This window comes from Equus asinus, chromosome 5 (assembly GCF_041296235.1).
Source record: "Equus asinus isolate D_3611 breed Donkey chromosome 5, EquAss-T2T_v2, whole genome shotgun sequence".
Taxonomy (NCBI): Eukaryota; Metazoa; Chordata; class Mammalia; order Perissodactyla; family Equidae; genus Equus; species Equus asinus.
In genome coordinates, this window is record NC_091794.1 from 70,179,109 (window position 1) to 70,205,932 (window position 26,824).

At 52.9% G+C, this 26,824-nt stretch overlaps 1 protein-coding gene across 3 annotated transcripts in view; it reads left to right on the forward strand.

The window, feature by feature from the left end:
• SSBP3 (single stranded DNA binding protein 3) overlaps nucleotides 1–26,824 on the forward strand; it is a 162,129-nt gene that overhangs the window by 91,608 nt on the left and 43,697 nt on the right. For all 3 annotated transcript variants that reach the window (XM_044770858.2, XM_044770860.2, XM_044770859.2), the window contains exon 5: nucleotides 22,796–22,885. In XM_044770858.2, the coding sequence (XP_044626793.1) occupies nucleotides 22,796–22,885 (90 nt within the window). The remainder of the gene's footprint in view (nucleotides 1–22,795; nucleotides 22,886–26,824) is intronic.

Genomic DNA, 26,824 nt, shown 5'->3' on the forward strand with positions numbered 1-26,824 from the left:
CTTTGTCCCATGTAATTAGTGCAGTGTGCTTCACTCTTGTCTCTAATTGTGTTGTACAGTGTGTGCTTTATTAAATCAGGGTATAATACCGTGAGCCTGGCAGTTATCTTGTTCACTCATTGTTTCACGTGTCTGTCCTGTCTGCCCTGCTGGATTACCCCTCCTTCCGAGCGGCGATTGCCATCTTCAGTGCCTTTCGTCTCCCCTGCCTAGGCGGGCTGGGCATCAGGGCCTGGGTTCGAGTCCTCATCTGCCATCTTTACTTTGTCTGTGGCTGCAGACAAGTCCTTCTCCTTTTATAAAGGAACGGCTGGCACGGACGCTGTGTCAGCCCCCGTTCAGCCCTAAGGTTCTCTGATTCAGTGGCTCTCCCTCCCTTGGTCGATCTTCAGTGTTCTGAGTGGCGAATGGTCATTCCTCTGCTCAAGTGTTTGTTGAGCACCCACAAAGTGCCTGGCACTGGGGAGACAATGATGCATGAGCAGTGTTTCTGCCCTCAGGGTCCTTAAGGTTTAGGTAAAGCGGGGTCGGCCCATGGTGGCCCAGGGTTTTGCTGGTTCGGATCCTGGGCGCGAACACGGCACCGCTCATCAGGTCATGCTGAGGCGGCGTCCCATATGCCAGAACTAAAAAATATACAGCTATGTGCTGGGTGGACTTGGGGAGAAAAAAAAAAAAGCAGGGGAAAAAAGGTTTAGAGAAAGGAGCAAATGTAAAGGAGTAAAAATGTCAATATTGTGCCTAGAGTTGTGATCTCCATCCATTCAGCACATCCTTGAATGCCTTTTGCACAGCCTCACCCTGTGCTAAGTGCTGGGGGCGCCACAGTGAGCAACACAGGTTGTCCCTGCCATCCCGCTTACCTAAGGCTGGAGGGGAAGACAGACACACGGACACACACGAAGGAAGGTGTCATCAGGCACATGGGGTGTGCTCTGAGGGAGAGTAGGGGCTCCAGGCTGGGAAGAATGAGGCTGGGGGCCCTCTTGGGGGTGTTCTGCCCTTCCCGCCCGGAGTTCTGAGTTGCAGAATTCAGAGGGGAGTGCACAGAGTTGGCACCTCCCTGCTTCTCATGGAAGTGTGGCCCAGGGCTGGGTGTTTGTGCTCCTGCCTTCGTGTATATGATTTGAGGGAGGTTCGGGGAGGGCTCTAAACACAAACCAGATGAAGGCGATGCCTGCGGGTGCCTGGGAGCAGGAGGCAGCCCCGGGAGCATGTGGCTGGGTCACCCTTTATAATTATAACACTGTGGTGAAGGCCCCGGAACCCGGGGCGGCAGCGGGCCGGGGATGCCGGCTTCCCATCTGCTCAGCCTCTTTTGCTCTGAATGGATTAGTGCTGTTTGGGTTGGAGCTTACTGTTGTGTGTTTTCCATCCCCCTCCCGTTTGTTCTCTCTCCCTGGCCTGAGCTCCAGGAGCAGCGAGGATCCCGGCGTGAGAGGGAGAATTGTGAAGTGGCCATTATCCAAACAAGAAAGGGAATAATTTGCGTTGGCGTTATTTTGGGCCTCTGTGGGAACTAGGAGATGTGGCTGGCGGGGAGTAGGGTGTCAAGGCCTCGGGAAAGTGAGAAGGTGGGGTGCAGCTGTAGAAACTGGGGTCCACTGTGGTCTGTATGAGTGACCCTCACCTGGTACACTGTGCCCCTCAGGTGAGTTGGTGCTACAAAACCGAAGTCGTGCTGATGCTGGTGGTTCTGGAGGGTGGCATGTCTGAATGGGCACTAATCCATTCCTACCAAACCATCCTGTGCTGTTTCCGTTGCAGGGAACTGTTGGCAGAGAGTTAATATTATGGGCAGTGTGGTGTGGTAAAAGGGTCCACGTGGCCTATCACTGACCTCACCAAGTGACCTTTCTCTGAGCCCCCGTTTTTCCAGTTTGTCAGCTGGGGGTGTTTCTATCTTGCAAGGTTCTTGAGAGTGGGGGGTAGCTAAGGTGTGTAAGAGACCCAGTGCCACCCATCAGACAAAGGGAGTGTTCAATAGAGCCTAAGCGTGCCTGTCCCCTAATGCCACAGCAGGTACACAGGGCATATGGGATTCTGGGAGTGCCCGTGGACACTGCTGGATTTCTTGATGGGCTTCTGGGAGCTTCTGCAGATAAAGCAGACTTGTGGGAAACCAGTGTTGCTTTCGCCTCCTCTTTGGAACAAAAGGGCGTGGCCCATCACTCCTGTTTCAGTATCAACCAGGAGCCCCATCGTGGAATGGACCGTTTTGGAGAGAGAGGTTCGGGAAGGCGGGGGACGCAGCCACAGTCTCGACCTCTCAGAGTCCCCATTCTAGCTTAGAATCAAAATTTCACACATGTGGAACAATTAGAAAAAAATAACAGATGGTGTCTGATCAGATGTCACCGCTCTGTGAAGCCGTCCCAGACTGCCCCACCCTCCAGCAGAAATAATCCTCCTTTTCTCTGGGACGCCAGAGCCGGTGCAGGGCTGTCCGATACTGTGCATTGCATTGGTTTATAATTGGTCATTTGTGCCATTAATTGTGCAACAACAAATGTTTGTCGAGTGCTACGTCTTGTTGGCCCTTCCTCCTGTCCTCGTCGAGCACCTGCTCAGGACACTCGAGCTGATCATCATCTCTCCTTGGGGTTTCCAGGCTGGCGTGTGCATACCCTTCTGCTGGGCTCCTGAGCCCCCAAGCCAGCTCCTCCCGTGCTGCCTCTAGACCTCTCTAAGGCCCCTCTTTGTTGGATGTTTGGTGCTGGTAGCCCTCTCCTGAGTTTGGTCTTGTTGTAGGGGCTTTTGGCCAATCTGGAGGAGTCGATGAAGACACCGGCCAGCCCCTTGTCCAGCACTACTAACCAGCCGTGTGATGTTGACACTCCCTTATTCTTCCTGGGCCTTCGTTTTCTTGATTTTAATAAAACTAGGATTGGATTAAACAAGGTGCCCGGTTATTGGTTCTGAGACTTGAAGTTCCTTTTGGAAACCGTCTTGGCCTGGAAGTGCCTTGGGTGTGCCGGACTCTTAGCCGGGCCCTGGGGTTGCCTAAGAGATCTGCCTTCAGGGAGCTCACGGGCTAGTGGGAGAGACAGATGTAAGCGAGGCTGAAAGGAACCCAGGCGTCCAAGAGAAGGCCCGACTGGCTCTCCTTAGAGGGCTTCCTGGGCGTGGCAACATTTTGTGTGGGTCCCCATAAGAAAAAGAAGTAGAACTTGGTGACTGAAAGGAAAGAGTGTGATGGGAGCATTCCAGAATAAGGGAAGAGTCTTGTCTGAACACTTGGAAGCTTGAAAAGACACGCTGAGTTAGGAAGGATGGCTTGCGCGGGTCGAGCTGGAACTCGAGGACAGGGAGCAGAGTCCCCGAGGTTGCAGGCCTGAGCCATCAGTGGCCCCGTGAGGTCTGTTTGGACTCAGTAAGGAGGCTGATGTAGTGGTTGGGGCGTGAGGAGCCAGTCCCGGGAGGCTGAGGAGGACAGGCCTGGGTTATTGTATGGGAGAAGAAGTCAGGCTGGCCGGTTGAGAGCTGGCATCATTGAGGGGATTGCCCACACCCGCTTGACCCTCAGACATTTTCCTAATAATTTGGTCCCCTTGTGCCCAAGAGAGTGGGTTTAGGGGTAATTGCAAACAGCTTAGATTTGCTGAGGGCATTTTAAAAAAGCTGCCTCTATGCAAATTATCCACAGAGCGAAAGCACAGTGGGATCAGAGGCCCCCTGGCCAGTTCTTGGCCTGTCTGTCTCCTACTGAGGGCCTTTGGTTCCCCTGGGGTGAAATGGCTGGGGGCGGGGGAGGCCTCGGACCAATGCCTGAGGTGTCTAGCCCGCCCCCATGACTGCCTCCTTTGTTTCCAGGGGCTTGAGGATCACAGAGGGCTGGGTGGCTCCATTCTTGGCAAGTGGAGTGGAAAATGCCAGTGTCTTCAAGCGAGTCCCAGAGGGGGTGGGGATGGGTGTGTGTGTACTCGGCTGGGCGTGCCCCCACACATCTCCCTTGGACAGGGCATCTGTGCTAGCCCGGCTTGAAGTCCCTTCCCTTCTAAAATATTGTCTCCTTGTTAAATATTAATGATAACCAACCACTAACCCACAGCACACCGGGCGGTTGCCGTCTGCCTGTGTTTGTGTCTCCACGCCTGTCCTTGACCCAGCGTGGCACCTTGAACAGAGCACTGTGTATGCGTGTGTTTTGTTTTTGCTACTTTGGAGCTACTGCAGGATTTCTCACCACTGCCAAGTTGTTTCCTTGGGATATATTTAGATCGAGGGAGATGATCAAGAAGTGGGCGACGTGTATTTGCACAGGGATGTTTGCACACGTTGACCGTGGTGTTTCTGAAGCCCATGTCCAGGAGCTGGCTCCTTCCTCAGCCCTCCACACACGCTTGCCGGGGAAGGACTGCAGGGCACCTCCTCTCAGAGGGGGTGCAAAGGGTGGGGGATGAGGGGGGTGGCAGGACACGTCTTCTCCTCCAAAGTTGCAGAGCGGCCATTTGGACCCCAGACCCCACCCCTTTGCCCGCTCCTTCCCATTGTGAATGAAGTAGGGGTCAAGAGCTGCAAGAAGAATGGGGGGAGGCAGCTGTGAGTCCTGCACTCTGCCCAGGGGGCAGCTGTCTCCTGGTGTGGGCTGGACTCTGTTATCGCATCCTGATAAGATATGAGAGAAAATTACTCTGAAAGTCCTGGGGACAGCACTGGTTCCCCAGGGTGGGCAGACAGGTCTGGCCCTGCACCAAACACTTCCTTCCTCCCTGCTCCTTTGCAGTGTGTCCCCTCCTCTATCAGGCTGGGTTTGTGCCATCCACATGGCAGCATGCGTGGTAGGGTAGGGAGGGGCTGACCCCGGCCAGGGGCCTTGGTCCAGAACGGTCCTCTCAGGCCTCCCCAGACCTAATCAGCTTACTGTGGGGTAGGGCAGTGCTCTTCTGTTATTAAATTCAGAGCCCGCTCTGCATGATGGAGGCAGCTTTAATGAGATTAGAAAGCTTAACCGAGAGGCCAATTAAATCTGGGCCCGTACCTGTTTGGGCGGCTGTCTAAGCCCCGACCTGCATCCGGAGGCTTCCTGCAGGCCTCCTGGGAGCCTGGCCGGGGAAGGGGAGGGGCAGAAGAGGTCTGCCCATCTGGCCAGCCGCCCCTGACCTGGGGTCTGTTTCCCCTGCTGGGGTTAGGGCAGAGGCAGAAGCCAGGAGGGTTCTGCTGGAACATCTCATCTAGGAGCTCCTGAAAGCTGGATCCCGCAGCCTGTCCGCAGCCCGGGGAGGACAGGCAGCCGGTTATTGCAGGTCCCCCAGTGATTTGGATGTGCAGCCAGATTTGGGAACCGGGAATCCAATCCACTCCCTTTGTTTTATAGCTGAGGGGAAGGGACTCGTGGGGCAGCCAGCCAGGGCCTGACCACTAGCCCAGTGCCTTTGTCACTGTAACATCCTCCTTTCTTCCTAGCCCCTTTGATTGTCTGGGGGCAGGGCATGCTGTTGCCCTCCCATTCACACACAGCTTTGTGTGTGTTTCTTCGTTTTGCTGTGCACCCCTGCGTGAGGTAGGCCATGCAGTCAGGGCATGGTGACTTCCAGTTTTACAGATGGGCGGGTTAAGATCGAAGAGACCTGCCCCAAACTGGTGCCAGAACCAGAGGGCCTGACTATAGAGTTTAAGGTCTTTTCTTTTCGTAACTGAAGTCTTCCTTCCGGTTCCCACAGGAGAGGGTAGAGGTTTTGTGATGACTGGACCCAGCCAGGAAGGATTGTGACCTTGCGAAGACACTTAACCATTGTGATCTTCACTGTCGAGATAGGTCAGGGGACCAGCTCGGTAGCCTAGTGATTGAGTTCAGCATGCTCTGCTTTGGCAGCCCAGGTTCGGTTCCCAGGCGCAGACCTGCACCACTCATCAGCAGCCATGCTGTGGCAGCAACCCACAGACAGAGTAGAGGCAGTCTGGCACACATGTTAGCTCAGGGCAAAACGTCCTCAGCAAAAATAAGGAAGACTGGCAACAGATGTTAGTTCAGGGCGAATCTTCCTCTGCAAAAGAGAAAAAAAAAGAAAAAAGGAGGGGGCAAAGATAGGTCAGATAGGAAACAAAGAGTGGAATTACCACCTCAAAGTTTGTTGGGAGGATTGAGGTCCGCTTCCCTCAGTGCCTGTGTGGAGTGGTGACTTAGATTTGTTCCTGGGATGCAGAGTTGGCAGGCTTTGAGGGAAGGGATGGGTTCTCTGAGGCTTCACAGGTGAACACTGCCTGCTGGTCCTAACAGGGCACGCGCCTTCCTTGTTGGAGCAGAGGTGGAGAGGAGGGTTTGGAAGGAGGGTCTATTCAACAGGTGTTTTTGAGCAGCTGATGGCTATGGGTCGGGTCCTGTTCTAGGGGAGGCAGCAGAAACCTGACTTTCACAAACTCTGTGAAGCCCAGGGCTTCTCATCTCATTTTATAGACGAGGCCACAGTAGTACAGATATCTTGGAAGATCCAGGTCCCACACCTTTTCCTGCACTTGATCCAGGTCTGTGGCCTGGAGGCCGTGTCTGGTAACAGCGGGGCTGTTCTAAGTTTCTAGATTCAAAGTTTCTGAAGGCCCGTGGATTACCCAAATCTGATTTAAAAAGTTCTTCAGTGGGGAAGACCCAGGTCATGGCCTCAAATGAAATTAGACAAAAACAGAAGAAAACCGGACTGCTTTAGACTGGATTTTCAGCAGAGAGGGGAGCTTGGTCATCCATCAAAGATGGTCCTGCTGTCTTGATCTGCCTTACAAGTTTGAAGCTAGGAACAGAACCAAGATTCAAAGACAAGTCTTTTCCAGGGTCTCCATGTTTCTCTCCTCCAACAGTTGCTTGAGGAGAGAGACATGGGAACCTTTGGAAGATAAGGCCACTCTCTGCCCCTTTTGACATTTGAGTTTATGAAAGTGTGTTCTGTTCTTCAAGTTACATTTTTAGAAAGGAGAAAAATAAGGAAGAAATTTCCCAGAAGAGCTCGACCTTGCTTTGTCCAAAAAGCTCTTTCATAATCCCCAGTCATTCAATGGTTATTGATTATCAGACACAGTAAATATTTGGATTCTACTTTTTGGAACCAACAGTCCTCCAGGGAGATACCGTTTGTCCATATTATAAGGCCAAGTAGACGTGCTGGAGGCGTCACAGATAGAGTTTCATGTTGACTTGGAAGATGAAGAAATCATCGTATCCAGTGCCAGGGTGAGCTGAGGGGTGGTAGATGGGTAAGAATGGCAGAAAGGGCCAGGGAGATGGGCATTCCGCGTGGAGGGCATGGCATGTGCAAAGACTGGGGACCAGCGAGTGCTCCCTGCAACTGAAGCTGGGACACAAGAAGAAGGAGGTTGGAGTGAGAGGAAGAGAGAGGCTGAGACGAGATGACGCCCCTTCCATTGTCTCCTTGTTTGCTTTAACTCTCATGCCAACCCCAATCGACAAGTTGTCTTGTATGACAGAGGGCATCTCGAGTTGGGGTGAATCGCCTCCCTGTCTGATGTAGCCAGGGAGCTGGGGAGCTGAAAACCCTGCCCTCGGTCCAGTGCTCTGTCTGCTCCACCACGGCAGCCCTTGGTTAGGGGTCCATTGGTACTGAATGTTCTGTTGGATGCCTCATGAGAGGGCGGCAGGTGGGAACAGGTATCTTCTGATATGGAGTTTTAGCTCCTGAACCTACTGAGGGACTTGAGTGCTTCTCTGGGCTGGGACTCAGGGACATTTGAGCTGGGCATTGATGGATGACTGGGAGTTCTATAGGCAGATAAATGGAAGGTGATGGGGGAGCTTGTTGAGCAGAGAAATTAAAACTAGAAGTAGCACGAACAGTGTCTCCTAGGAGTGCAGGACCTGAGACCTGATTGGTGAGGGGCTGGAGCTGTTCCCAGGACACGGTCAGCACAGGGAGGTGGCAGAGCAAGGGTGCAGCCAGAGGTCCCTGTGGGCTCAGAGAGCCTGGTCTCTGTCCTCCCCCTTCTCTCTGCCCCTCTTAAGTTCTCATTTCACGTCAAGTGTGGGATTGAACCCAGGAGGAGGAGGATGCATTCCTCCTGCGTGAGCTCAGGGTGTGCTCTGTGGCTTGTCTTTGATGCCAAGAACCATGTTTCTTATAAACCTGTGGTTTGGAGGGTCCAGCTGTGAAGGGGAGGGCAGTCCTTGGACTGGCAGACGATTCCTCTGTCTGTGGGGCACATTTTCTCAAATGCAGAGAAAGCCGTCTCAGGGTGGGACCTCTGCCTTGCTGTCCTCTTCAGCTTCCGCCCAGGCCCAGGAGTGGTCCCTCCGACCTCTGCCTGTCCCCAAGCCCCGAAAGTAGTAGGCAAATTCTCTTGGCCTCTTTAGGAGTCCTATGGAAAAAGTGGCTCCGTGGGCCAGTGGAGCAGACATCTGTCTCCGAGGAGGCCGAGAACCAGGGCATCTAACCTGTCTGGGAATAAACAGCTGGCTTTGCTTTGGCGATGGAAGGGAGGCTCAGCTGAGAGGGCTAAGAGAGGCAGCTAGATCCTAGCAACCCAGAAAGACTACTCGGATCCCCTCTCTGCACCCAGCCCAATGGGCCCAGTCTTGACTTCCTTCCAAAGTGGGAATGACAACAGGAGGTTAGCTCCTTGACGTCACCCGCTTCCTGTCGTTGCCTTTGTCCCTCGGTGGAACTGCGCGTGCTCTGCTCGGAAGTTAGCTTAGGCTGTCTTCACAGCTGTCTTGGGAGAGGAGGTACAATGATGACCCCATTTTATTGGCCTGACCAGGGACTCTAGAAGTAGCCCGTCTATGGCATCTGTCAGCAGGGGCCAAGCAGCACCAGCCCCCAGGCTTTCCGAATATCCAAAGCTTGGGTTTTATAGGCAAAGGGAGAAGCGTGTCCTAAGGCCTGCGATGGCAAGGTGGGGTGGGTGGGTGTGTGTGTGTGTGTGTAGGGGGGAGGTGGTTGTTTGGAGGGGAGGGCGTCGCTGTATGGATGTAGCCAAATGGTAAGTTAGTAGGTGACTGAGTTAGCTAGTCTTGGAGTTTGACCTTGTAAACGTGGTGACTATTCTTGAAAAGCAGGACTTCTGCAAAAACTTTATTCATCCAAAAATATTTACTGAGCCCAATGCCTTCTCTCTGTGGTGTACATCATTTCTGCCCCTATCCCTGGGCAGACAGCTGGCTAATTTAATAAGGAATTAACAGTCAGCTGTGACAGTGCTGTGACGAGGAACACATAAGGGACGAGGAGGTCTCACCCGAGGGAGAGCGCAGAGGAGAATGTTCCAGAGAGGGACTGGCCTGCGTAGAGGCAGGCTGGGCGTATTCATCAAGGAAATATGGGTGAAGGCAGGCCTTTGTCTGCTGGAGAGCACTAAATACATGTAAGTAATGATAGGTTGTTTTTCTAATGGGACTTCAACAATCTAAGTGGATAGAGTGTACGAGGTAGACCACCTCTATGACAAATCCCATGTCTGTTTCAGAAGCCAAATTTGGGTCGGAATTCTCAGTAGATAAACTACTGTGTCCTCTCAGAAGCCTTTGACCGGTCAGGTCATCTTTGGTCCTTCCAGGCTAGGTTCCTGGTCCGAGTCCTTGAGCAGATTTCTTACTAGGATCCTAGAGGATGTGTGTTCTTGGATGCTCTGGAGCCATTCTTGGGGGATGCTAACTAGAAACCCTGCCTGGTGCGCGTGTTAGACACCCAGCGAATGTCTGTGGGCCTCTTTGTGGGGAGCCCTGCAGGGTGGCAGGCTGCAGGCTGAGCTCTGTGGGCTGGGGCTGTCTCAAGGACTGGAGCAGACCGGTTCTTGGTGTACACCTGACCTGCCTCTTCAGCCCCTCTGCACCATTTTCGGAGCAAACTAAATAGTCACCACCCTCCAAGGACCTCCTCTGAAAGCCTGCCAGGGTGGGCTCTGTTCTAGAATGCTGTGGGTGGGGTTGGGATGTGCTGTGTCTTTCAAGGGCTGGTTCCTGTGATCACAGAATTTGAGTCAACCAGACTGGCTGTGTTTGGTTTCTTAGGGACACCAGGTACCAGAGCCATTGCCTTTCCTGCCTCAAAGACAGACTTGTGCACACACAAACACACCTGTGTGCACCCCCCCACCCCCAACACATACAACCTGTGACCTTGTGAGTGCTCTTGTTGGGGGTGTTAACATTTCTATAAAGTGACCACTGCCTCTTGTTTGCCCAGAACCCTGGTGATGGGGAGCAGAGCGGGATGAGGGTTCCTTCTCCCTCGTCTAATCCAGTTTAGCAAACCCTCGTTGTGCACCTACTGGGCGCCTGGCCCAATCCTGGGGAGGCTTTCTGGACCTGCTGCATTTAGGCTGGGGCTTGAAGGTCAGGTAAGCCAGCAGGGGACACGCGGGGAGGGCTTGCTCCCTGCACGAGGGGCCTTCACAGGAGGAAGGGGCAGCAGCGGCGTGATTCATGACAGCACAGCCAGCCAATCGGCCTCACGGTGGGCCCGGTGGCCCGGGAGGTGGAGGGGCCTGAGTTCTACAGTCTCGCTCAGGGCTCAGCCACCTAATCTTGTCGTTTTATAAATGAGGCACCTGGGGCTCCGAGAAGGAAGGGGATGCCCTGCTCTCATTCACCTAGCTAGTGTTTGTTGGGGTTATCGTCAAGGCCACACTCTTAGTGCTGTTTTGTGTCAGCTTAAGAATTTGATGGAGGGGGAGAAATGTGGACTTTGAAGTCAGGTAGACTTGGGTTCGAATCCCAGGACTGCCACTTCCTGGCCTGCTCTGTAACTGAGGGCAGGTCAGCTCTCTGAGCTTTAGTTTTCTTCTCTGTAACACAGGGACAATAATGCCATGTACCCCCTAGGGCACTGAGAGTATCAGAGGTAAGTACCAAAGGGCTAGATCTTAGGAGCGGCTCTTACTGTCAGCTGGTGCTGTCCTGTCACTCCTGTGGGTAGTGCATGGAGAGAGAGGTTGTAGCCGGAGCATGTCACCTCCAGAGGAGTAAAGGCCTGGCTGGAGGCCTCTCCTTGGCATCCCTGGTGCCCTGGAGGGCCAAGACACAGGCCCAGCCATTGCAACCCAGCACCCACCTGGTGGGGGGCCAGGCTAGGCTTCTCTTCCACCCGTATTCTGTTGGTGCGGTCCGTGCCTGGCGGGTGCCTGGGAGCCGGCTGTCAGGGGCCTCTGGAAAAGGTTCTCTGCCTTATATATCTTTGGCAGTATCAGTTCCTGAGCAAGAGGCAGGCCGGCACCCGGTTTCCAGGCAGGAGAGCCAGCTATGCTGTTCCACACCCGACAGCTGGGCTTTGGGGGCTGCCGGCGTGGACAGCACAGACTCTCCAAGTGCCCAGCTTCTCGTGGCATTGTTGGGTCCAGTTTCTTTCACGTTGTGACCTACATCATTCTTTATTTGCTAAACCCTCTGAGCAGGCAGCAGTAATAAATCAATTAATGACTCCGATGAATCGTTTAATGGCTGACAAAATAACACTAAAGCCAACAGCTTGCATCTCTCCAGCAGTACCAAAGGACGCTGGTTGACTGGGGTGGGGACCAAACAGAGACTGTTAGCTAAATTAGCGCAATTAGCGTGTGCTTTAAAGGCTTAGGCGGCATCTGCTCAGCTCTGAGCCTGCTGCTTGCTGCTTCCCTGGCCCGAGGAGAGAGCTCTCCGATTCCCAGCCCCTTGTTTCCACGCCCCCCCATGGCCAAGTTAAACTCCCCTGGCTTTGATATCAGGGGATCCCAGGGCACTTCTCAGACTGCCCATTTGTCCTGTCACTGTGGCAGAGGATGCGCAGAGGGGCAGTGACTCTTATCTACATTAAATTTGGTGCCAACTGAGCAGATGTTCTGACGACCATGCCTTTAATGATTTCTTTTAAACTTAAAAAAAAAAGTTTCTAGAAGCAGGCAGCTTTTTGTTCTCTGCACACCTCAGTCCTGGCAGGATTAAGTTGTCATTGGAACTGAGTATGTGTGCGGGTCCACGCCAGGGAATTTTCCACTTTGCAGAAGCAACTGCCAGTGTTCTTGTTAAGGAGCTGTCACTGGCCTACTATGACATGTTTGCGGTTGTAAGTAGCTCCTTTAAGAGAGTGGGATACGCGCGCACACGTGTGTGTATGTGTGTTTTGCTAATGGTGTAAACCAGGGCCTGAAGCTCACCTCTCTTAAAGGAGAAAATCAGTGTTGTACACATAGCGTGCTGTCGATCCACTCTGCACTGTTCATTTGTCAGGCACCTCTAGCCCTTCGTCTCTCGTGTCTTGCGTGTGCATGCTGAGGACCTGCGTCCTGGGCTTGCAGCCCAGTGGGGGAGGTGTTTGCACATGGAGGAGGGCGCCCTGGCCGGCATCCGTGGTGTAACCAGGTATTATTACATGGGGCTCCGCCTCTATACAGACAGTGCCCTTTGATCCAATTCCCAGAAGAAGCTGGGCGCTTCCTGGGATGGATGGGCAGGGCCCAGTGGGGTAGTGGCTGTGCCTTCTTGGCGCAGAGAAGCCAGTTCCTCTTTCTTTTGGAAATGTTTTCATTGGCGTACTTTTCTTTCATTCTTTAAGAAAGAAATTGGGGCCAGCCTGTGGCCGAGTCGTTAAGTTCTCACGCTCTGCTGCAGCAGCCTAGGGTTTCGCTGGTTCGGATCCTGGGTGTGGACATGGCACCGCTCATCAAGCCATGCTGAGGCGGCATCTTACATGCCACACTTAGAAGGACCCACAACTAAAAAATATATATGTATACACACAACTATGTACTTGGGGGGCTTTGGGGAGAAAAAGGAGAAATAAAAAAAGAAAAAGAAAAAAGAAGGGGCCGGCCCCATGGTTGAGTGGTTAAGTTCGCGTGCTCTGCTTTGGCGGCCCAGGGTTTCACCAGTTCGGATCCTGGGTGCGGACATGGCACTGCTCATCAGGTCATGCTGAGGCAGTGTCCCACATGCCACAACTAGAAGGACTCACAACTAAAAAACGTATGCAACTGGGGGGATATGGGGAGAAAAAGCAGAAAAAAAAAAGAAATTGTATTTTTCTAACATGAAGTAGAGAGAGGCCACTACTCAGAAGAGTGGCTTCTGTCCAGCAGAGGACCAGAGGACCATTGTCTTCTGACAGCCCTGAGGCCCCTTTCGTTTCCCAGTCTGCTCTGTTCATGGAATCGTGAAAAGTAAGTGTGGCTGTTGTCGGCCTGGTGCTGTGTCACTGGCTCAGGGGCTTCCGTTTGCTGAGCGCCTGTCGTGGCCCGAACCCCTTGCCTGAGAGTCATGTTTAAGTTCCCCATACCCCTACAGAGGCTAGCAGGCGATGACGAAGGGCTCAGAAAGGTAAAGTGAGGTGCCGAGTACCCTGGCTCCTGGCGGATGTGAGGGCTGGGCTTTGAACCCAGACCTCTCTGTCCCTAGGCAGCCACCTTTAAGCATCAGTTTCAAAACTTGGCCAGAGAAGACAGGACACGGCTAAGAGCTGGGCTCTGGTTTTAGCAGATCTGGGCTTGACTTCTAGTTCTGCCCATTCTGGGCTGTATGACCTTGGACAAGTCCCTTGATTTCTTGGAGCCTCTGTATTCTCATTTGTGGTCCCTCCTGGGTTGTCAGGGGGATTGGGAGGAGAAACTGGATAAGCTGCACTAATATTAGCCAGACAAGCTAGGTCGTCAGCGGCAGCTTCTCAGATTGGGTGGGCAGCCGGCTCCCCTACTGCCGAAGAACGCCTCTCGTTGGGGCAGGGAAGTGAGTAAGCCCCATGCCCACCCTGTGAACAGGAGATGGAATGGAGCTCTGGGGAGGGTGGGGGCCTGGCCCGATTCGTGCTCTGAAGCAGAGGCTGTCAGAGGGCCTGGTTCCCGGGGTGGGTTAAGATGACAGCAATAATCTCTCACCTCCGTATCACCTCCCGCATCTTCGAGCCCTGCCATCCTTTAAGGCCCTGGCTTGAGTTCCACCTCTTCCATAAAGCCTCCCTGATCCGCCTAATCCCCGCCTCGCAGCGCCCGCCCGGAGCTCCTTCCCACATCCCTCAGTTCTCTGTCACCACAACTCATTTCATCCTCTAGACCTTGAGGGCAGAGCCGGGCCTCTGTCATCTCCCAGCGGGCACGGCGCAGCCAGGAGCGAGTGTTTGCTGGATGCATCCGACACGCGTAAACTTCTTTTTTTTTTTTTTTCCTTTTTCTCCCCAAAGCCCCCCAGTACGTAGTTGTATATTCTTCATTGTGGGTCCTTCTAGTTGTGGCATGTGGGACGCTGCCTCAGCGTGGTTTGATGAGCAGTGCCATGTCTGCGCCCAGGATTCGAACCAACGAAACACTGGGCTGCCTGCAGCGGAGCGCGTGAACTTAACCACTCGGCCACCGGGCCAGCCCCACACGTAAACTTCTTAAGTTCCCCACCTACTTTGTGTCTTCTCCTCCTCCCAGGGTAATTTCCCAGTTAGATCTAACAGACTCTGCAGCAGGAGCATGCATTCCTACCCCCGCCCCCAGGCCAACTCAGTGGAATATTTGCGTGAAGGAGCAGAGTTAGAAAGTCAGTGTCCTTAGGGAAGAGCAAGACATATAGACGATCTCAAACACACGGAGAGATTCGTAATGCTCTGTCCGTTGTTTCTTTTCTTTTCATAAGCATCAAAAAGCACACAGAACTCTTCTTGGGAACTGCAGGGGACTGGGGGATGGTTATTTGGGTTTCTTGGACCCGAGATCGGGGGTAGAGGGACAGAGACTAAAGTTAGAGCCACTTAATAGTAATGTGTTTCCCTGTGCCTCAGTTTCCTTACTGGTAAACAGAAGTGACATCATGCCAGGGATGTCGAGGAGTGAATAGTACCCCCTTCCCTCTCTCTGTGGGCTCTGTGGGATCAGGATGAAAAGGCAGTGGCTTCTTTCTGTGCTCGCTGTCTGAGTTCCTGCATTTATTCTCTCACCCCTGGAGTTGGAAGTGAATGGGGATGATTTGGAAGAAGCTCTGGTGTCAGGACAGACCTCACCTGGGCCAATGGCCTGGCTGGGGCAGGTTGGGTCTTTTTTTGTCTACGTGTGGCTGTTTTTCAGGTTGCTTGGCTGAGAGCTCAGTGAGACACCCACTGTTTCACTGGAGCAGCAGGACCTCAGCCACCGTGTCTGGAGCTGAGCAGAGGCCCAGGGGCAGGAAGGTTTGTCCAAGTTACACAGTAGGTGGTTTGCAGTCAGAGCTGGAACCCTGACCCTGGGACCCTCAGCCCAGGGCTCTTCTTTCATAATAATCCCCAGGAAACTCCAGGCAGTGCTAGGTAACGTGGCTCTCTCCTTCAACAGGGGGGAGACTGAGGCTGAGACAATAAGCCTGGCTGTGACGTGGCAGAGCTGGGGCTCAAGCCCAGAGGTTCTGATCTGTAGCCTGGTTTTGCCCTGTCCTGACTGTGAGCCACGCCCAGTCAACATGGCCCACCACCTCCTGAGGCAGCTCACGCTGATGCTCCCATCTGGAGAGGCTTTTTGTGGCTCAGAGCGTCCACTGCTGGACCCAAGGCCATCCCTTGGCACTGGGGGAGCACGTCCCCTCCTTCCACGTGACAGCTCCCTGGCAGTTAGAAGGCAGGGCTCCTGTGTCACTCACTCCCGTGTGTCATCTGAACCTATTTTTAACACGAGCTGGTTCCGTCTCTTCACGTAGCGCCAGCTCTCTGTTTTCTCCAAGCTGCAGAATTAGAGCCCTGTCCTCCAAAACAGACTCTCTCTCTGGTCTGTGCACAAAACCAAGAGGCCTCTTCCGTTACCTCTCTCTTTCGACCCCACTTCTCTCCGTCTTGGCCTTTCCGTCTGGGCGGTGACATTCCCTCCGTTCTCTCCTCTCCCTTAGCTACATCTTCAGTTTCTTGATGCTGCTAGAATTTCTTCCCAGAAACTTGGCCCAGAGGGACCCAGCTCACTCCAATGTTTCGCACAGGGTGCTGAAGCCTGTGTCTTGGTGATACCAGAGCAAGCTCCGCTCCCTTCCTCCCTGTCTGCCTCCCTCCAGCATCACTCAAGGCCTGTGCTTCTCACTTGCTCTCTTCGGGTAGTCAGTGCAAGGGTGCCCCTCTCTCCCCTGAGTGACATCTGTTTCCCAGCCGTGTGCACGGCCACGCCCACAGCACACACCACATACCCCCTGGCGCCCTGGGTGCTTGGCCACGTGGCCTGTGTGGAGTTTCAGTCAAGGAAGCCTGTGCTTGGTGGTTTCGCATGTGGGCCCCGTGCTGCTGCACGCTGAGGCCTGAGTATTGGGGTGGGGCGAGGAGGGAGGGGATTTGCAGAACAAAGTACCATTTTGTAGCCTTGTAAATCAGTCAGGAGGGGTTGGCCGGCCTGGCAGGAGTCCTGAAGTTCACTCTGAGCATTTGTTTTCAGTCAGTTTTCCAGGAGTTTCACGCGCTTAGAACTATTTTTAAAAGAGAGTATAAATGGGTGGGAGGATCCCATGCTAGTTTGTGAGTGAGGATACTGGGGTTCTCAGGGTGAGGCTGGAAGATGATATCTGGTAGGGAGCATCCCCCAGATGCTCACTTCTTGAAGGAAGCACGGATACTTGTCATCTGCCACAAGATACTACGAGATACAACTTAGGAGGCTCCTGGGAGCGCGTCTCTTGGTTCCTCTGGACTGACCCTGCTGTTCCTGGAGCCGCAGGGGACTTCTTGCCATGGCGCAACGAAGGGGCCCAGCACAGCATCCGGGACTTGCTGATCTGTTTGTTCGTGGAGCCTTGGGTGCTCCGTGCTGTTGGGGTGGGTTTGTCAGCAGCGCGCTGGGATGCTTGGCACGGGGTAAGATGGGGTAAGGTGGGATTCTCAGAGGTCTCTCCTCTGCTCAGAACTCCTCCCAGTTGCCTAGAGCAGAGAGCCCAAATTCTTTCCCACGGTTTTCAAGGCTCCTCCCCGTCACCCAGATTCTGAGGCCCCAGGTTTGAACCTGCTTCTCTACCTGGGGAGGGTTGGGGGAGAACACACTCGATCCGGGGCAGGGAGCTGCTGAGGTGTCCCTGCACTGTTGAAACCCGGTTTGGGCGGCGAGGTTTCCTGTAGTTGCGGTGGCACGTGTGAAGTCAGCTGGCAGCTGTCTGGAGCACGGAGCGGAGCGGGGCTGAGGGGCTGCCGTGAGCCCTGCGCCCCAGTGGTTGTGTAACCATCCTGTGACCACAAAGAAACCCTCTTCTTTAGGGAGAAAGCTATGGGATCAGCCCTCCTTGGAGGTCTCCCTGGCCCGGAACAAGGAGAAGATACTCTGCGGGAGAGCTTTCCGAGCTTCAGGCAGTTGTCTGGAGGGACCTCCGGCTTTTCAAGCTGCCTCTTCCCCGGAGGCTTAGAGGAGGCAGTGGCTGGAGTGGGCCACGCCAGCCAGGGCAAAGCCTGCTTTCTATTTAGAAAAGAATTTGTTAGTTTAAAAAAAATGCCTGAGTTACCAAACTGCATGCCTGGTTTGATTTTGCCTTTTTTTGCCCGTGTGTGTATGCATATACCGGAAAATGCTGGTGAGGAGGGCCTGCAGTGGGCAGAGCCCAAATGTTATCGGCCGTTGTCTGCAGTCTTTGATAACAAATAGGTTTCTGGGTGATTTTTAATCTTTGACCTCTAAGTGTTCTATAGTGAAGAAAGGAGTTAAAATTCAGGGTCCTCTGGAAACAAGATCGCCCTTCTGTTCATCCAGGAGCTGCTGTTTCTGGTCCCCGCACTCCTGGGTGTGTCGACTGGGTTGGGGAGAGCAGCTTGGAAGAAGGGCCCTAGAGGTCACCTCCTTTAACCCCACCATTGGACACATGGGCAAACTGAGGCCCAGAGCGAGAAGGGACTTGCCTGTGGGCTCCCAGCTGGGACCCAAGCCCACGTGGGAGGGCTCTGGCTTCTGAGTCCAGTGCTCTTTTCTCTCCTGCAGTGGAGGGGTTCCATCCCATGCGCTGCCACGGCCCCGGCTTGCTGTAGGTCTCAGTGAATGTCAGGGGGTTTAGGTTTGGGTTTTGTGTTTTTAGAGAAAACTCACGTGAGACACTTTGCTGAGTGCCTTAATGGAGCTCTGACTCAAAGTTGGAAACCGCAGGGAGAGGCCAATTCCTAGCAATCTGGAAAGGCCTGGCTCCAGATGGCCAGGTTTGAGCAGGTCTTTGAATAACAAAGGTCATAATCATTTATTGAACACCTGCTGTATGCCTCACACGGTGCTGGGTTTTGGAGATGGGTGAGGGGCAGTGTAATGTTGATGGATGTGGGGGAGGGGCCTGCACTGGGTTTTGTGAGCAATGGTTCTTTCTTTCCTTCTTTCTTTTTTTAATTCTTCCCCCAAAGGCCCCCAGTACACTGTTGTACATTCTAGTTGTGAGTGCCTCTGGTTATGCTATGTGGGACGCTGCCTAAGCATGGCCCGATGAGCGGTGCCATGTCCACGCCCAGGATCCGAACCGGCAAAACTCTGGGCTGCCCCAGAGGAGCACGCGAGCTTGGCCACGGGGCCAGCCCCCGATTATTTCTTAACCTTTTTGTTGCCCTAAAAACACCGGTTGCCGCTTTTCGTTTTCTTCTCCAGGCCTTCTGTCCTTTTGAAAGCTTTCTGTTATGAGCACATGTTTGCCTCCTAATCAAAGAATAGTAGTAACTGTCGTAATTCAGGACACAGGTACAAGCACCACACAGCTACTTAATTTTGCTGCGGGAGAAGGCTTTAAATGGCAAAACTTGTCTCCTCAGCTTCTGCCATAGTTGCTGCTAACAAGGCCTTCCTTTCATTGGAGGGAAGCAAGTTGGTCCTCCACCCAGATGTCAGAGAATTACACCATCCCTTTACGAGGACCATGGGCCACCCACCCACCCTCATTCCTAGAACCATTGACTCCTGATTTTGAAGGAAAAAGAGATCTTGGAATGAGAGAACCTCACAAGTCATGCTCCCAGGTTCAAGTTTTCACTTAAAAGTGTTTTTTTTTTTAAATTATAGGATATTCTTATGTTGCATCCTCAAAATATCAAGAGCTCTTATGTATCACTAAGGAAAAATGTCAAATACCCAAATACAAAAGACGTGAGTGTTTTACCATAAAAGTGGATGTGTAAGTGGCAGTGTAAGCCATTTCCAAGGCTAACGGTCCAGAAGATAGCTCAAAGTATCAAATACCAAAGAGATACCATTTTGTAACCGCCAAGTTAGCAAACAGTGATGGGATGCCTGTTAATTAAATTGGTTAAATTACGGTACCTCTGTGTATATTAGGCTGATTAAAACATCATGCTTTCTTTGACCATTCAATGAGAGGAGGGAAAGTACTCGTGACGTTATCTAACAAAATACAGTGACTAGTTTTCTCTTTACTTTGCTGGTCTATAACAGGGAAGTGTTGTATACTGTAAATGCTAATTTAAAAAATCGAGTTGGTGAAGCTTTCCAGATCGTTCTTTAAAAACAAAGCCTTGTTCCTGGGCTGAAGGCTGAAGAAGAGTAGGTCTAGACTCCCTGAGGAGGAAAAGTGGAAAAAGGTCATTTTGGGCCTGCTCTCCACATGGATGTTGGTTTCCTCATCTAATAAAGTGGGGCTGCTTCTGTCTATGTCAGAAGGCCACCCGGGGGTTTGGGGAGAGGTGACATGAAAGCGCCCGGCCCATTTCTGAGCAGTAGACCAGCGGGCTCCCACCATCTGTACCACCCAGGGCTGTGCCTCCACCAGACCCTTCTCACAACACAGCCAGGACCCTGTTTCTCATCCTCATCCCACGAACAAGTCAGTGCCACTTTTTTGTTTGGGATTTTCTTTCTTTTTATTGAGACATAATTGACATACGACATTATATTAGTTTCAGGTGTACATCATAATGATTCATTATTTGTGTATATTGAAAAATGTTTGCCACAGTAAGTCTGGTTAACATACGTCACCATACATAGCTACGGAATTTTTTTTCTCATGTGAAGAGAACTTTTTTTTTTTTTGAGGAAGATTAGCCCTGAGCTAACTGCTGCCAATCCTCTTCTTTTTGCTGAGGAAGGCTGGCCCTGAGCTAACATCTGTGCCCATCTTCCTCTACTGTATATGTGGGACGCCTGCCACAGCATGGCTTGCCAAGCAGTGCCATGTCTGTAGCCGGGATCCGAACCGGTGAACCCTGGGCCACCGAAGTGGAACGTGCGCACTTAACCGCTGCACCCCTGGGCCGGCCCCTGATGAGAACTTTGAAGATCTACTCTCTTAGCAACTTTCAGTGTACCACATTTGTTGAATAAAACATTTAGTCTGTACAAGAGAGGGGTTTGGTTTTCCCAGATTTATCGCCTGTTCCACCTGTCTTCTAATCATTGTCGGTCCACCCACCCTGCTTACCTGGTGAACTTGAATGAAGATGTGAAGAACTGGAGAAAGACCATGTCCTGGCAGGACATCTCTGTCTTGGAAAGATGTCAGTTCTCCTCCAGATTTGTGTGTGTGTGAACAAACTTGTTTTCTCTTTTGGTAGGGAGGTAACTTTATAAATCATCTGAAGTTTGGAGGGATAAGTAGATAAAAACAAGAAAACTTCCATTAAAGAAGTGAAGGAAATAATAAAAAACATTGTAAAACTCTGGTCATGGGGGCCGGCTCCGTGGCCGAGTGGTTAAGGTCGTGCACTCCGCTGCGGTGGCCCAGGGTTCGGATCCTGGGTGTGGACATGGCACCGCTCGTCAGGCCACGTTGAGGCGGCGTCCCACATCCCACAACTAGAAGGACGTGCAACTAAGATATACAACTATGTACCGGCGGCGGGGCGGGGGTGGTTTGGGAAATAAAGCAGGAAAAAAAAGAGAAGATTGGCAACGGTTGTTAGCCCAGGTGCCAATCCTTAAAAGAAAAAAACAAAAAAACCCAAAAAACTCTGATCGTTAGAATGGAGTGCTGGAGATGTAAGCTCAGAAACAGACCCAATCTTTTGTAAGAATTTTGTCTCTGATTTCAAGTGAGTGGGGAAAATTGTACTGAGGCAGTTGACTGAGGAGTAGAATGCGTATTCTTTACTGACATAAGTTCCTGAATGATTAAAGCGTTAAATGTAAAACCGATCTCTGAGAGAACCTGAGGAAAATATAGGTAGATGTTTACCTCACCCCATTTTTTTTAAAAAACTTTTCTGCTGCCGAGGAGTAATAGTTGGCTGTAAATCACGTAAAGCTGCATTTTCGCAGAACCACCAACCGCAAACAAACAACAGTGCATCTAATGGATAACCTGGCAGATTCCCCGAGGCAGCCCTCCTCCCACATGCTGCTGGGGCAGGGGCCAGGCCGGGCCGGCTGGCTTCTCCTGAGTGGGCCTGTGGCCTCCAACTGGGGAGGAAGGAAGACCTTGCTCCATGATGTTTTGGGATGTTCGAAACTTGTAAACATATTATTGCATGGCTGGCAGAATCTCTTAATTGTAGAGAGGGTTGCTGTTCTGTAGGCAGAATCATTTTGAAATGTTGGGCTGGAGTGGCCAGCCCCATCGCACCGCATTCTTTTTTACCTGGGTTCTGTTAAAATACCCACTGTGTGCCCTGTACAGAGTCCTCCATGCTTCCGGATCTTCCGCGGTTAACAAAACACAGCCCATCCTGTCACTTCATCCTCCGTGACCCTGACAGCAGGTGGGATGACATTGGTCCCTACTTTTTAGAGGAAACTAATACAGAAAGGCCACGTGGCTTGCCCACGGTCATCCCATGCTAGTGCAGGTGACAAGGCTTGAACTCTGATGTGGTGGTTTCCAGGTGTGTCTGTTCATTTTGCTGCGTTCTGTGTGTTTATGGGATTCACACATTACTTCATTTCCTTCCCTCAAAGTTGGAAGTCAGGGCTTCTGGTTCCTATTCTCTGGCTGAGGAAAGGAAAGGAGAAGTGACTTCTTCAGGGTGTCAGTGATGGCAGGCTGCATTCACAAGATAATAGGAGACCTTCCATTTCCTGAGCCCAAGGGGCTCACTCTTGTCCCAGAGAATCAGTGAGACCCCCGGGAGATGATTGGTGATTCACTTTCAGACTCTCAGTCCTGGTGGGTTTGGGAACCACCGTGGTTGGAGGTGGGCTTCCTGCAGGAGGCACACCTGGGAGGTTTAGAGTTGGAGGGCGGAGCAGGGCACAGGCCTGGTGGAGCGGTCAGGCCTGTGGCTTCCCAGGCAGCCTCACCCTGCCCGGGCGAGCAGTGGGCCAGGCACCGACACGCCGGCCGCACGAGCAGGCGGCACACAGATTGCCTGGAAGGAGGCCAGGCTTGGGGAGCAACGTCTGTTCACCCCGGAGGCTTTTGTGGAGGCAGATTTACCAGGTAAATGGCAGAACAGCCATGTTTAAAAGGAAAAGTAATGACAGCCCTGCCTCATGGGGCCACCTCATCTCCTTGGGGCCCAGGAGCCTGACGGGGCCCCAGCGCGCCCTGCTGTCCTTCACCCCCTCCTGGGACATTTCCCAGCTGGGCTGGCTGGCTGTTCATTGAGTCGTGGATGGTCACTGGTCTTGGGCTCTGTACGACCCACCTGCCCTCCAGGAGCGTCCTGGGGCAGCGGAGTGGATGAGGCGGGTGTCCTTACGGTACAAATGGCCCCTTCTCTGCAGGGCGCTCTGTGCTTCCACGCTGCATCTCACGCCCTTCTCGCAGCTGCCCCATGTGGTGGTGGACGTTGTTGTCCCATTTTTGAGATGAGGAAATAGAAGCTCAGAGAGTTTAGCACTCGCCCAGTCATGGGGCCTGGGGTGGTGTATCCCTCCCTCCCTCCCTCTCTCTCTCTCACCCCCCCCCCCCCCGCCCCCGTGTGTCTCTCTCTCTCTCTCTCTCTCTCTCTCTCTCTGTTTCTGTGTCTCTCTCTGTGTCTCTGTCTCTGTGTCTCTGTCTCTGTCTCTCTCTCGTTGTGGGCACCACCTCTAACTCTCTGCCTTCCTGTCTCCACAGAGCGCGGCAGCCGCCCCGAGCCCCGTGCTTGGCAACATTCCCCCCAACGATGGGATGCCAGGAGGCCCCATCCCGCCGGGTTTCTTTCAGGTACGTGCTGGGTGCTGGGTCCTGTGCTCGTCTCACTCCAGGCCCGGCCCGGGCAGGCGGGAGGGAGGGAGAGAGAAGACAGTAGCAGCTCAGTTTGCCATGGTCTAAATACAGTTGCTTTATGCTGGGTCACACCCTTCCCTTCCCATCCGTCTCCACCCCTTCCAAAGACAAGGAGGGACAAGAGAGGTGGAGAGCAGACACCTCCTGCATGTGCTGTGTCACTTCTGCTGGAGTTTGTTTTCGTCACACCATCCTCACGGTCACGACCCCACCCACCCCTGGTCAAGGAGGCCATGGGGCTGCTTCCAAGTCCATGTGGAGCTGTCTTTTAACAAAAGGCTTTTTTTTTTTTTTTTTGAAACAAGTACACTGTTCTTCGTTTCTGTTTTGTTGCTGCTGTCCTTGTCACTGTTTACTTTGCCTGTCCAAACTACAAACCTTAGGCGTAATCTACAAAAACAAAAAACCCACCATCCTGGCAGGTCTCGGAATCCTCTCCCTCTGGTTAACCACTTGATATTTTCCGAGTGTGATCACAGACGGCATCCCACAGCTTCTGTGCCCACACTCTGCCCACCAAAGGCGGAAGCAGATCCCACGTGGAGCGAGAGCCTGGCCTTCTCTGAACGCCACCTTGTTGGGCCCTCAGGGGCTTTCTCTTTGCCCGGGTAGGGTGAGGCTTCCACTGCTCCACACCGCCACCTCCATTTCCCCCTTCCCTCTGGGGGCCTGGTTCGATTTAAACCAGATCGAGACTCGGAAGTGCCGCCTTGGAGAGGTCTCAGCCTGCAGGGCTGGAAGGAATTTTGTGATGAAGCTCTTGAGTGTAACATCTTTCTTTCAAACCTGTCTGCAACGGGCTTGAGAATCTGCCAGAGTTGCCCACACCTTTTGAAGGGTTAGTCTTCCAGCTAAGAATGTGGGAAGAGCTGTTGTGTAGAAAAGAAGGCAGAGGTTTCTCCGTGAAGCCCAAGAATCAGATCTGGGACCAGTGAGGCAAAGTCCCAGGAGAGTTTTGCCAGGTGTAAGCCGGAACTCTGTGCGTCCAGCAGTGAGACTAGGCGGCATGTGGCCGGGGGCTCCCTGTCACTCGCGGGGTCTGAGCAAAGACGTGACAGAAACCGCCTAGGGATGTTAAGGGGATTTCCTCCCTGGCTGGGAGATGACCCGGAAGACACTTGTACTTTGGAAGATTTCACATTCTGGTTGGTGTTCCCTCCCAGGAGAGGAGGGTTAGGACATGCTGCTCACCGGCCAAGAAGGGAATCTGTGATGTTTGGGTGTTCCCCGAAAACAGATACAGCAGGTCACCCACCAAGATAGTGGTGAGAGGAGTGAGAGGCACGTAGGAATGGTGGTCCGGGGCAATGGATGGCCATACGTGTATCTGTGTGCATTCCTAGCATGCAGCCCAAACTGGGTCCTTGTACCAGGGGTGGAAATGGGTCCAGCCTCAGAAACTGGTGTGTAGGCTCCAGATTGGATCAGACCAGGCATTGCCTGGGGCTTGGCTTAGGGTAAGACCAGAGGCATCCGGAAGAGGGGCCAGACTTTGAAGAGAAAGTGAGATGTTCAAATCTTTGGAAACCCACGGACCCAAGAAAGATAGAACCCAGGTGAGCTTCTGCCCTCTCCCCATAGGAGAAACCCAAGGGGCTACTGTCTGAGGGGGTCGTCCATGCCGAGGGGCAGCCATCTTTCTGGCCACTGCAGATGGGCAGTCTGCACCCAGCTGGTGGTCTTTCCCATGGTGTGCTGTCTGGTTGAGACTTCTGTCCCAGGCTCACATGCCCTCCCCCGTGATGCCATGGATGCCCTCGATACAGTGGAATGTGGTGTTCCTGCCTGATGGACAGAGCCCGCTCAGATACCAGGCTCCACCTGTGAGCCTCCCTATTCAGGCTGCTTGCTGGCATCTGGGTGCCCAGTGCAGGCCACTGTGGTGGGAAGAGATGGAGAGGAGCCAGCTATATTTTTTTAATAGGCCATTGACTTCTATTTTGGCCTGAGTCTGGGGCAAGGCAGAGATCTGCCTGATACGTGGGCAGCTCCCAACTTCCTGCTTTGGTATAATTGTCCATGGTTAAGGCCTAATTCCAGACATACTTCTTGGGCCCTCCCCTGTGACGTTTAGGGGTGTGTGCTCAGAAAGCTGAGACTGATTCCTGTCCTTATTTAGCCACCAGCAGCCACCGTCAAACAGAGGTAACTTCTGGACCCTCTCGACGTGAGGTCTTCTCTGACCCCTAGTCGGGGGGACCATCAGAGCTGACTGGGTCATTGAGCAGGCATTGTGTGCCCTGGACTCTGCTTCCTGGGTGACTTTGGCCAACTTCACCCCCACCACCCCCTTGGGGAGTCATTTCCCACGAGTCTGATGAAGGTGAATGGGGGCTTTCCTGGCCATGATGCTGAACCGCTCGGGCTGGGTCACTGCCGAGGGGAAAGGGTATCTCTCTGGAAGGAGGTAGTGGCTGCCCGTTTCCGGAGCAGGCCAGCTCACAATAGGAATATTAGCTGTTGATTACTGGCCCTGCCTCTCGCTCATCTTGCAGGCGGCCACTCTGATATTAGAAGGGAAGTAGAGATGGTATCAAGGGTTTTATCTGCTGCCAACAATTGCACTTCTTCCCCTACTTGGCCACGGCCTGGGCAGGCAGTTCTGCTGCCGGAGGGTCTTTGCACCACGGAGCCAGCCTGGGTTGGCTGATTCAGCTCTGGCCAGACCCTGTCCCAAGGTAGACAGCCGGGTTTTCAGGTCAGGACTCTTCCCCCAGTTGGTGCTAAATTTAGGGCCTCCGGTGTGGGTGGGAGGGAGCAGCTGTCCACCTCCCATCCCCTCAGAAAGCAACACGGGCCTTCCTTCCTCTGGCCTCTGACTGCCAGGCTGCAAGGCTCCTCCTGCGGTCAGGAGGTTTGGCCATCCACATATTAGGTTCTGGCTGTTTGCTTTTTCTTATTCGGTGTTCAGGTTCCCGAGGTGGACAGCGCCTGTCTGGTCCTGTGGCATGAGGTGTGTCTGGTAGCAGGGCTGGCGGTGAGGTGGTTTGGGACCCGACCTGACCTGTATCTCACTATTGGGGAGTATTGTGAGGTTCTTGGGTTTATGCAAGAACTTAGCAAGGGCATTCTAATTCTTTATGTTCCTTACTGCCTTAATCTTGGCATCCACAGAACCCAGCATGCACTAGGGACCTGGGAAATGTTTGAACTGAGTTTCTTTCTGTTGCTCACATTACGAGGAGTGGAGTCCAGCCAGCCCCAAAGCTTTAGATATCCAGCATTCTGACAGGCATGGAGGGGCCAGGGATGATGTTCTGGAGTGGGGAAGGATACAGAGGACCGGATCCTGAGGATGCCTGTTCTGGTTCCCTGCTTTGCCACTTGCTGAGTGACCTTGGGCAAGTTGCTCCCCTTCTCTGGGCCCCTGTTTCCTCACCAGTAAATGAAGGAGGGTGGACCAGATGGTCTCTGAGGGCCCTTCCAACTTGGATTTTCTGCTTTGGATCCAGATGGATTTTACATAATCAAGCAGTGGCATTTTTTTTCACGCAGCTTAAGTCGGTTGGGCTGCACATCTGGCAAACTCAGCTTGCCTTTGGCCGGAACCGCTGGGCTGGGTTGGTCCCCTGCTCCTTGGCCCTAAGGTGGTTCTGAGGGAGGCACTGTCCAATGAGAATTTCCAGGTCCAGAGCTGGGGAATTGCGGGAGGGCAGGAGTCACAGAGAAGAGAGCTTTGGGTACAGGCTGTTTTTGTTCTTGTTTTGTTTTAAATTCCAATAATTGTTTTCAGTGATGTAGTGTTTTTAGACATGCAACTTGCTTTCATTTTGATCACAGAGTTTCTGCAAGGAGGCATGGCTGCTGGGGCGCGTGAGGCTCAGAAAGGTGAATGACCTGCCCGAGTTATCAGCCCAGGACTGAAATCAGAGTAGA